This window comes from Gopherus evgoodei, chromosome 8, assembly GCF_007399415.2.
Source record: "Gopherus evgoodei ecotype Sinaloan lineage chromosome 8, rGopEvg1_v1.p, whole genome shotgun sequence".
In the NCBI taxonomy this organism is placed as follows: Eukaryota; Metazoa; Chordata; order Testudines; family Testudinidae; genus Gopherus; species Gopherus evgoodei.
In genome coordinates this window covers 78284555-78296621 of record NC_044329.1, presented here as the reverse complement: position 1 = coordinate 78296621, position 12067 = coordinate 78284555, and the positions used below count along the sequence as shown (strand labels likewise).

Genomic DNA, 12067 nt, shown 5'->3' with positions numbered 1-12067 from the left:
TGCATTACCTGTTACAACAAAAGCCTTATACCAGGATAAAAAAATATGAACATAAAATACAATAAAGGAAGTAACCTAGTGCTTCCACACTTTGGCATTGGAGTAGGCTGGGCCCCTCTAGAGCAGAGAAGGAGTGGGTAACAGGTAAGAGAAAGGCCACATCTACAGTATAGGCACTCCAGCAATACTGCTATAGCACTGCGGCTGTTCTGTTGTAGCACCTTAACGTAGATGTTTTCTATAGCAACTGAATAGGTTTTTTCCAGTGGTTTTCAACCTGCGGCCCAATCAGCACACAGCTGCAGCTCATGTGACATCCTCAGGACCATACAGGTAGTACTGAATGCATCCCACAATGGTAAATTGGTTGAGAACCACTTTTTTTCCATTGCTATAGGTAATCCACCTCTCTGAGTGGTGATAGCTAAGTTGACAGAAGAAAACTTCCATCAGCACAGCCACATCTGCCCTGGGAGTTCGGTTCCATAGCTGGGTCAACCTAACTTAAATGTAGACCAAGCCAGAGTTACATGACAAGGTCTGTCTCTGCCCTCAAATACAGACGTGCTTTTGAGGCTGCTAGTAAAGTAGCATATGGCTTCTTGAAAGCCATCCATGTTCTTTCAGCTCCCACAGGGGTCTTTAATATTAATCCAACCATAGGAGAAGCCCACACATACAGGGCTGCAGGCTCATGCAGCAGCCAACTGGCCAAGATTCTCTTCCTCCTCACATAACACTGAGCTAAGCTACAAGAACACGTCTAACTTGGCTCCTCAAGGGGACATCATCCCTCCACCTACCATGCCGCTGTCCTCAAGCCAAGGGAGAGGAGCCAAGAGCAAAAGCAAAACAAAACAGGAAATATTTTACCTTTTTTATTTTTCCAAATTTTAGTAGGTGGGCTCTAATATTGAAATGTGACCATACAAAAAGCCACAGGACCTTCAATATTGTCAAGCGGTCAGGATCTTGGTCTCATGTGTTATCTGAAAGTTGGCACCTCAAATGAAAAGTGTCACTTCTGAATCAGCAACAACACATCCTGTAGTATTCTAACATTTCACTTAGAGAGAACTCCCTTACAAATAGTGGCCAGGCCAAATTGTTCAGTCTGCATGATCTTACAAAACAGATCTATAACTCAGAAACTCCACCATGTTTGCACATACATGTACTGTAATTCATTTTCAAGATGAGCTATACTATCTGAGATTTGCCCCAGTATGTAATGACAAATCATGTTTTTAGCCAGGAATTTATGCTGATTAAGTCTTATTTCTGTTGAACAACATAGATTAATCAAAAGCAATATTTGTCTTTCCAGTAACCTATTTAATTTCACAAGTATTGAACCAAGCTGTGACAAAGGGAAAATATTTGATCAGTTAAATTCTATTTGCAAAGAAACTGTAGACCTCTCACCTGGTTTAGATCGAGGCTGATCTTTGAGCTCCATTCATTCAGTGTTTTTTGAATGCAGTCACGTAGCTATAAAATAACATTTCATTATATTATTAATTCATTTTTAAGAGTTATGCCACTATTGCACAGACAAAACAGGTTTATATGAACTTCATATGAAAGTTACAGGAGCTGATTGAGAGAAAAGGGCCACAGAGGAACAGAAAAGATTTTTACTTCAAAGTTCTATTTGTTGCTTGTACAAATCAGTTTGGTTCTGCTTATATATGCTATTCTCACTCCTCTTTTACCAAGACTGGGTCAATAGTGGAGGGTACTGCACTTCATAAACCTCTCAGGTCAGTACTGCCTTAACCTAAAAGCACTCCTGAAATCTCAGGCCTGGTCTACACTATGCGTTTAAACCGAATTTAGCAGCATTAAACCGATTTAACCCTGCACCCATCCACACAATGAGGCCCTTAATATCGATATAAAGGGCTCTTTAAACCGATTTCTATACTCCTCCCCGATGAGAGGAGTAGCGCTGAAATCGGTATTGCCATGTCGGATTAGGGTTAGTGTGGCCGCAAATCGACGGTATAGGCCTCCGGGCGGTATCCCACAGTGCACAATTGCGACCGCTCTGGAAAGCGATCTGAACTCGGATGCACTAGCCAGGTAGACAGGAAAAGCCCCGCAAACTTTTGAATTGCATTTCCTGTTTGCCCAACGTGGAGCTCTGATCAGCACGGGTGGCGATGCAGTCCCAAATCCAAAAAGAGCTCCAGCATGGACCGTACAGGAGATACTGGATCCGATCGCTGTATGGGGAGACAAATCTGTTCTATCAGAGCTCCGTTACAGAAGACGAAATGCCAACGCATTTGAAAAAAAATCTCCAGGCTATGATACAGAGTCCACAGCACAGTGCTGTGTGACAAGCATAACGGATAGCCAAAGAATCAAATGGATGCTCACGAAGGGAGGGAGGGGGGGATTGAGGACTCCAGCTATTCCACAGTCTCTGAAAAGTATTTGCATTCTTGGCTGAGCTCCCAATGCCTGTAGGGTCAAACACATTGTCTTTCAGCAAAGAAAGAGCATCTTCCTTTAAGACAATAAAAATCTTGTGTAAGCTAACAATTTAATCAGACATTAGAAGAGCATTATATCGTAACACTGGAATCAGAGCTTTCAGAATAGTTATAAACCATTCATTAGGTGTCCATCTCCTGAATGGAAGTGTCTTTTTCCTCTCTTCTAGCGATTACTAACTGCATTTTTTAATATATTTTTTGTACTGCCAGTGCGCCCAGATCATCTATCACCGAAGAGACTAGAATTAAGATCCTAACTTTCAGTAACACTTTCCCTGAGGTCACAGATGCAGAATTAAACCTATTAGGATTGTGATCATACAACTACATGGATCATATTATATCATTACTACACATTATTTTATACTGCAGGCTTTGCTTTAGTAAACACATTACTAAACAAGAATGTTCTATTGGGCCAGAATACTGTGGAGAGCTGGAAAGACAGTAATTGGACATGTACAGGACACAACTGATTTGTAAGCCATTGCTCTATTTTTCTTTGTAGGTTATTTTTAAATCTGTATGGATACTCATAGATTTACTATCATTCTCTGAACAATTTGCTTCCAATCTGCCAGGAGGGAGGATGAGGAGCGGGCCGCAGCACATTCAGGAGAGGAGGTGGGAAGAGGCAGGGGTGGAGCCTTGGAGAAGGGGGTGGAATCGGGGCAGGGCAGAGAAAAGGTGGGGCCCCCGCACTCTCCCTGCACATACCCCACTCCCCCAGCTCCCTGCCTTGAGACACTCAGGGCAGGGGACCGGGAGCACCCCCACAATCTCAGCCCACACCCTCAGCCCCCTGCCCTCCCTGACTCCTGCACCCCCCCCTCCATTCCCACCTGCATCCCTCGCAACAAATGGGGCCTGCCCTGGGTAAGCACTCCACATCCAATCCTGAGCCCCTTCCCGCATCATAAGTCCTGGCCAGACCCTGCACCTCAATGCTTTTTTACATTTTTTTTTTGATCAAGCGCTCTTATCCAAAGCACTTTACAATAGTTAGCTAACGGTACAAACAATATTTGGAAAGATCATTAGTGGTCTGCCGAGACCCTCAGCAATTTTCAAGTTGTCTGTGGAAAAATACACAATCAAGTACCTCACTTTATTTTCATTTACTTCCTATTACTTATAGAAGAAGCATGAAGAAAAAAAGAATGAAAAATGGGGGCAGGGGGAGATAAGTGAGAATGTTCTTTTTCTTGGCTGGATCCCAAAGAGGGGCCCCAAAAATGAAGCTGAGCACAGGGCCTCACTAACTCTTAATCCGCCACTGGTTCATTGCTAATACCTGCCAGATAAAGTTGGAGCCAATCAATATGGATCTAAGAAACCCTGGGGTTAGCCTGTTTGTAAGTAATTTGATTAAATACTTGTAAGTGTTGTTACTGTTTGCATGTAGTAAATTGCTTATTATTTAGACTGTGTAGGCAGTTTAGAGCTATTGTATAAATACCATTTGTTCTTTGAATTTAATAAAGGAATTTATGGTTAAATCCGTGTTGTGATAATACCCTGCAAAAATAATAACTCCAACACAGTCCCCAAACATATAAGTGGGGATCCACAAATGTAAAAGTTTAATATAAGAGACAAGAAAATTTGTGAATGTTAAGAGTCTAAAGATTGTTTTAGAACCATCTGAAATAGTAAAGAAAGGATAAAAATTCTGCACCAGGCAGACGGCACACAAGTCTCAACAGGTAGGAATTAAGGCCTCTGGATGATTACAAAAGAGGTGGGGCTGCATTGAGACTGTTTGGGCACAACTCAGGAAAGTGACCCAGGATCCATTTCCTTCAGGGCAAAGAAAACGTACTGCTGAAGGTGTACATTATAAACATTGCTCATTAACAACTCTTCCACCTTCTCACATCCACCAAATAAAATTGGGATTAAGAAAAAACATTTTCTTCAAGAAATATAGCATCTTTTGTTTACTTTGGCCATCACTTTTGTAAGCAGGTTCTTAAAGTTGGGCTCCTCAGGTCATAACTTGAGGCTCACATTTTGTAAAACCTTGGTCAAATTCTTATCTGAATCAATAAACACCTTAGAATATTAAAGTGGCATTGTTAAAATTTAACTTAATTTTCCACAGTTAATGTTGTTTGTTCATTTTTTGGATTTCAGTCACCCGGAACAGTTAATTCTTATAAACAAAAGTAAAAATATTCTCTCTCTCTCTCAGGAATTAATAGAAACCTTTATCTTAACCACACGCTATGTAAAATGTTGTTTATAAAAGCCAAATCTTGGGCTTAAGCTGACCCAATAGCAATGTTAGTTTACAACTTCCAAGAACTGGATGCCCGTTTTTGGAGTCAGTTCTGCATTACCTGGGCTTTATCCACAGACTAGGCACAACCAGGGCAGCAGCTATACAACCCCCGCCCCCCTGCCCAGCTAATTTCTTTTCTGGAGGGCTCACTCCTGGAATGAGAATATAGTTTGATCTCTATGCTTATTCAGTTCTTAAGCTTTCTACTGAGACTGACAACAAGCATGCCAGCTGTGATGAAGAAACTTGTCCACTAGCAATTCGTCTGAGATCTCACATTCACTTCATTGAGGCCACTGAACAGGTGTCATACAGCAACAACTCAATTACAGTCAGTAACTTTAAAGATAAATGTTTCATAATCTCCTTACCCACAATCTGTGCCAGCCAATCACCCTTTTCAGCATTTATCCGTAAGTCTACTCCATTGCACCTCATCTTAATAGTTATGAAAAATAAAACTTTAGATCAATTAAGTTGCCAATGCTGCTTTCATTCAACTATTCTAAAAATCACAATCCTTGTAGTTACTGAACAATTCTCAAATTGCTAGGTAGCTGCTTCCACTACTATTTCTTGTGATAATGCTGAGATAATTTTCATGTATTTCATAGCATGGATAAGATCTGAAACTATGGCACTATGAACTCTAAAAGGTGGCATTCCCACAGTAATATTAAGGGCTTGTCTACATCAGAAAGTTGCAGCGCTGGTGAGGGAGTTACAGCGCTGCAACTTAGGAGGTGTACACATCTGCAGGGCACCACCAGCGCTGCAACTCCCTGTTTGCAGCGCTGGCCGTACTCCCGTTTTGTCTCGGGTGTAGAGGATCCAGCGCTGGTGATCCAGCGCTGGTAATCAAGTATAGACACTTACCAGCGCTTTTCTTGACCTCCGTGGAATAAGCAGGTATCCCAGCATACCTGAGGAAGCCTCTGGTAATCAAGCTGGTCTCCTTCCCCGGCTTGCTCTCGCGTTCCCCGAACCCCGAGCAAGCAGGTCTCCTTCCCTGAGGTTTGCTGGGTGGTTCGGGGAACGCGAGAGCAAACCGCGGCGAAGCTGGTCTCCTTTCCCGGTTTGCTCTCTCGTTCCCCGAACCCCGAGCAAGCAGGTCTCCTTCCCTGAGGTTTGCTGGGTGGTTCCGGGAACGCGAGAGCATACCGCGGCGAAGCTGGTCTCCTTTCCCGGTTTGCTCTCTCGTTCCCCGAACCCCCATTGAAGCCGCCCAACAGCGCTGCAGTGTGGCCACATCTAACACCACTTGCAGCGCTGGTTGCTGTAAGTGTGGCCACTCTGCAGCGCTGGCCCTATACAGCTGTACTAATACAGCTGTAACAACCAGCGCTGCAAAATTTTAGATGTAGACATGGCCTAAGAGGAGTCTCAAGACTAAAACACACATCAAAGTTTCCTATCATCATCATCATCATACTGTGCACTATTGCATCTTCTTATGTGCAAGGCACAAAGGAATGGTCCTATTTACTTTATAGCCAAAAATGTACAGTTAAAACTACTACCTAAGTGAATTCCAGTATTGTTGCTTGAGTACCTTTATACACATTTTAAAATTCATTAGCACCTTTCCAGAGAATCAGGTTTCACTATGGCTCTTATTAGAAAGGTAATACCCTTCTTCCTCGAAAACATATATTAGAGCAAGTCTGGGTACTCTTTGATCCATATCAGTAAAGACCATAGCTGTAATATGATTCCATATCACAATCACGAGGCACATCACGGGCAAGACCAGAACACAATATAGTGGCAAATTTTTTTTTTTATAGCAGATGGACTGTCATGGAGTCACAGTCTGGTCTCTCAGCATGAAAGCAGTCTCCTGGGAGTGACTCCTTTAGTGTGCCAGACTCCAAAGACCCAAGCATTTCCACAGTAGCAGGCCCATGGCCTCTATGACTGGCCTTCATCACCAACACTCCCTGCAGCAAATCCTGCCAAGCCAAATTCCTTTGGGAGGCCTGTACTATGCCCCTTAGGGAGCAATGCTCTCAGTGAGTATTTGCCATATTTTATGTACCATAAGTTAATATCCACAACAGACCAAATTCAAAACCAACCAAGGCAGCTACAGGTCCACTGAGGTTCACCCACTTATTCAAGAGTCTAGTGTTCTTAGTTGGTAAAGAGGAACCAATCCTACTACTTTACTCAGGTAAGTACTCCTTCCTCAGTCAATAATCAGCTCCTGATGAGGTATGAGGTACTGGTACAAGAAAGGTAGCCCAATTTAGCCCTACCTTAGCAATCATTAGAGCTGCCCAGAGGGCAGCAATTCCTTTCTGCAGCAACTGTTTTAGGTTTCAAAATTTCTGAAACCTCTGGAACGTTTTCACCAAAGGAGCTATGCCTAAACGTCTGTTACCAGCTTGTAACCTAAGCACCTGTGATGGGGGAGACCCGGGTTCCAGTCCCTCCTCCAGCCTTAGTCAGGGAGATGTGGTATGAAGACTTTGCTGGGCATCTGGTCTCTAATAAGACAAGTTAGTCTATAAGGTACCACAGGACCCTTTGCTGCTTTTGCTCCAGAATAACACGGCTACCCCTCTGATACAAGCTACAGAAGGTGAGCCGCCATCCCCCCCCTGCCCGGAAGTGACTGCTCGCAGCAGCTCTACCCCAGTGACTGCCACCCCCCTCAAGCCCTAGCGCAGGGGACGGCAGCGGCTTCATACCCCAGTCACCTCCTCTCCATGCGGACGAGGGGGGCATTTCACAGACACCTCCCCACCCGCCCGACCCGCAGCCGGAAGACTTTCGGCCGCCCGGGGGCAGCCTCTCACCTCCTCGCTGGGGGTGGACGGGCACTTCTTGCGCAGCCGGCCCCAGTTCAGCAGGTTGCCCGTCTGCAGGTTGAGCGTGGCCGCGTGGTCCAGGAGGAACCTGGCTCTGCCGCTGTCCGTCCCCATGGGAGCCCGCACTCCGCCCGCCTGTCGCCTTCGCTGGGTCGGCAGGTTCCCGCGGCCCTGAGGACTCGGAGCCGGCAGCGACTGCTTGCGAGGGAGCGCCGGGGTCTCCGGGCAGGAGGAGCCGGTGGGCTCGGCTCAGCGCTGCGCTGCGGAGGGCGATGACTAAGGAGAAAAAGTGCTTTGTAACCGCGGCTGGTCACATGGCGCGGGGCGGGGAGCAGGTGATACAGCCGCGGGCGGGAGCTCGAGGGGCTCCTGCTGGAGCCGGGAGGCGGAGTCCGGGAGCGAGGGCAGGCTGGGGCGAGCCGCTCAGGCGCCGCCCTGCGGGCGAGAGGCAGAAGCAGCCCGCCGTCGCTAGGCCTTTGCGGTTAGTGCGCATGTCCGAAACATCCGAGCATGCGCATCCGCGCCATGAAGCTTTTGCCCTCCTCTGGGCTTTTGGGTCGCTATCTAGTTGCGTGGGCAGCGCCCTCTGGTTACAGTCAGTGCCAGGGGTTGAGCGCTCTTGCCCCGGGTGCCTTCCCAGCCGCGCGTGGTAAGGGATTGCTACTGCAGACTAATGTATGTAATCAGTATGTTTCTGGATAAACAGCTCTGTGCATTAGATAAAAAATAAAATATCCAGTAACAGCATTTCACTCCAGGGGTGTCTGCAATTTAGCAGTGGATGAAAAGATCCCTGTATGTAGGGGTCAGATTAGCTCCCAGTGAAGTTTTTGGGAGTTTTACCCTTGACTTCAAAGTGAGCAGGAGCAAATTGTAAAAGTCCAGTAGTCCTACAAGGTGCAGAGTACTCCCAGTGCTCAGCACCTTGCAGGCTCAAGCCCTGTGGCCCAACCTTACAATGAGTCTATGGGCAGATACAGTAGTCAACCTGCTATAAGCATTCTGCAGTCTTTGTAGATGAAAGGTGCTATACAACTGTAAAATAATATTTTTCTAAAATTCCACCAAAATTAAACAAATCTTCAGTATTGTTAAATGTAAACATTATAAACACAACAGGCCTGCTCCGTTACCACTCAGTATAAAAATCCAGAATAACCTTATTGACTTCAGTGGAAGTATTCCAGATTTAAACCCAGAATTTGGCCCAGTTGAACTATATATGATCTAAAGTAGAAGAGAATTCTTCTTTTGTTGTCTGCAGCTGGTACTTGGGAAGGAAACCTGCTGCTACAAGACAAACCTCTACCAACAATATATTTTAAATAACCAGCTAAATGAATAAACATAAAAGACAAATGTAAAATAAAGTGTCAGCATCTCAGGAAACAGAAATGAAAAAATCAGTTGCTATAAAAACAGATTTCCTGATTATCACAATCAACACAAATCTGTTTTTCTCATGTGTGGAATAATAAATCCTCCCCTTTATGTGTACACTAGGGAGGGATATAACCCTTTCTGTTACCTGGAATTTGCTGCAGCAAGCTGATATTTATCATGGTCTGTTGGTCTCCAATAATGTTTAACAAAAGACTTGGAATAATTCCAACGGGCTGCAGCTAGAATGGAGGAAAACACAGTTAATGTTGTTAGATGGCTAAACACCTCTTACTGATGCACCAGATCTGGTTACATCAGTACTTGCTTGTTTCCTGGTGGCCTTTAGCCGTGATTTAATCACATTATCCTTTCAGGCCTATGATGGCCACCAGAAGAGAGCTTGGGGCTTGGCTACATTTGCAGTTGTGCCGCACTGGGAGTTACAGCTGTCTTCATACAGCGGTGTAGGGAAAGCGCTGCAATATGGCCACACTGACAGCTACCAGCGCTGCAGTGTGGCCACATTCACAGCATTTGCAGCGCTGTTGGGAGTGGTGCATTGTGGGCAGCTATCCCACAGAGCACCTCATCCCATTTTGGCGCCGTGCGTTGTGGGAAGGGGACAGAAGCGTGCGGGTCATTCCGCTTCCTGTCCCAACGCCCCGTGGTGCATCGCTTCACATTCCAGCAGTCCCTGTTTTTCCGTCCACGTTTGGCGCCATTGTGAGTCTCTCAACGGTTTCTGTGCAGCACAATTTCTGTGGGAAATGGAGCCCGAGCTGCTGAGGACTTTGCTGATGAGTGTCGCCAGCACATCACGGTTGGCAGTTGAGCTATTCCTTCAGCTCCAAAGTGACAGTGAGGGTCCGACAATGATATCGATTCGCTCAACGCGTATGACACTAAAGTGCTTTTGGCATTAACGGAAATGCTCAGCACCGTGGAACGCCGCTTTTGGGCTTGGGAAACAAGCACTGAGTGGTGGGATCACATTGTCATCGAAGTATGGGATGATGAGCAGTGGCAGAACTTTCGGATGAGAAAAGCCACTTTCGTGGGACTGTGTGAGGAGCTCGCCCCCACCCTGCGGCGCAAGGACAAGAGATTGAGAGCTGCCCTGTCAGTGGAGAAGCAGGTGGCTATTGCAATCTGGAAGCTGGCAACTCCAGACAACTATCGATCGGCCGCGAACCAGTTTGGAGTGGGAAAGTCCACCGTTGGAATTGTGTTGATGCAAGTTTGCAGGGCCATGAATCGCATCCTGCTAAGAAGAACCGTGACTCTGGGGAACGTGCAGGACATTCTGGATGGCTTTGCACAAATGGGTTTCCCTAACTGTGGAGGGGCGATAGATGGGACGCATATTCCTATTCTGGCACCACCCCACCTAGCATCCGAGTACATTAATCGGAAGTGGTATTTCTCTATGGTTCTCTAGGCGCTTGTGGATCACCGTGGGCGTTTCATTGACATTTACACAGGCTGTCCTGGAAAGGTGCATGATGCACGCATCTTTCGGAACATCTGTTCAGGAAGCTGCAGGCTGGGACTTTTTTCCCCAGACTGGAAGATCACAGTAGGGGATGTTGAAATGCCCATTGTGATCCTTGGAGACCCCGCTTACCCATTAATGCCTTGGCTCATGAAACCGTATACAGGGAAGCTTGACAGGAGCAAGGACCGGTTCAACTACAGGCTGAGCCGGTGCAGAATGACTGTGGAGTGTGCTTTTGGCTGTTTAAAAAGGTGCTGGCGTTCTCTTTATGGGAAGCTAGACTTGGGGGAAAGCAGCATCCCTGCGGTTATATCCGTGTGCTGTACCCTCCATAATATTTGTGAAGGGAAGGGTGAAACATTCAGTGAGGAATGGACCTCCGAGGTTCAACGCCTGGAGGTTGAATTTGCACAGCCAGAGAGCAGGGCTACTAGAGAGGCCCAGCACAGGGCTACAAGGATTAGGGATGCCTTAAGGGAGGAATTTGAGGCTGAAAGCTAACAGTAATGTTTGGTGCCTTGCACGGGAGTGAAGTGCAGTGGTTACAATGATTTGCAGTGTCTTTTTTTTTTCCTGGGCTACAGTATCTTGTACTTCCTGCTATAAAGAAAACTGTTTTGAAAGCCACAAATTCATTTATTGAAAAGAAAATAACTAAAAGGGCAGGGGGGTGGGGTGGTGAACTGTACAGTCAGAGGTTTGAATATGTCTTGTCTGGAGTGCTGTGCAATGACTGCTGCACTTCAGGATGAAAATGCTGCATGGTGATGGGGGTTGAGTGCAGAGGGTAAGGATCGTCGTTCTCAGGGCTGGTAGGTGAACGTACAGGTGTTGGGGGCAGCTGTTGGTGGTAATAACCTGGATGCTGGAGAAGAGGGTTTTGAGCTGACATTGGGGCACAAGGGAAAGAGCTTTGGGACTGGGGGGTGGGCCGTAGGGTAGTGCTCTGCCTGAATGGCTACGAGTGACTGGATACAGTCTGTTTGGTGCACTAGGATGCTTATCAGCTGCTTCGTGCTTTTCTTCTTAGCTACTGCCTTTCTCCTGCTTTCTCTTTCCCTCCAGCACTGCATTTTTTCCCTCCAGTCCTGGAGTTTTTTACTCTCTCTGGCAGACTGATTCATAACTGCTTTCACCATATCTTCTTTGCTTTTTCATGGCTTCTTTCTCAGGTTTCGTAGCCTTTCAGCAGTCTCTGATCCAGCCAGTGGGGTATTCAAGGACACTGTTATTAGAAAGACAAAATTGAAACATTTAACAGAGAGGCAGCCTTGTGTATAATCACAGTGAAGGAGTTTACAGTCTCACTTTAGCATACTTTCCACATACCAACCAGAGCACAGAGAACACACAGCAGCGAAGAAATGGTGCGTAACGGGGAATGAGTGCAGGAGTTAATTAATCCTGGAAGATATCTCGCTGCTGTGGGTCACCTGGGAAGGGGGACTGATTGGGTCAGGGCTGTACTGGGGTTTCATTGCATTGGGGAAAGCAAACTGCTGCAGGGGGACCTACACTGAACACTATCCCAACATTTTCCACAGGAGTTTATCCTGGAAGATATCTCGCTGCTGCGGATCACCTGGGA

At 46.2% G+C, this 12067-nt stretch overlaps 1 protein-coding gene across 2 annotated transcripts in view; it reads right to left on the bottom strand.

Annotated features, from left to right (window-relative positions):
- GCLM (glutamate-cysteine ligase modifier subunit) overlaps nt 1-8294 on the bottom strand; it is a 31325-nt gene extending 23031 nt beyond the window's left edge. The window contains exons 1-2 of one of the 2 annotated variants that reach the window (XM_030571903.1): nt 7590-8294; nt 1426-1491 (exon numbers count right to left, since the gene is read on the bottom strand). In XM_030571903.1, coding sequence (XP_030427763.1) covers nt 1426-1491; nt 7590-7715 — 192 coding nt within the window. In that variant the 5' untranslated portion in view covers nt 7716-8294. The remainder of the gene's footprint in view (nt 1-1425; nt 1492-7589) is intronic. The other variant, XM_030571902.1, reaches the window with a different exon arrangement.
- Nucleotides 8295-12067: the final 3773 nt, after the last annotated feature.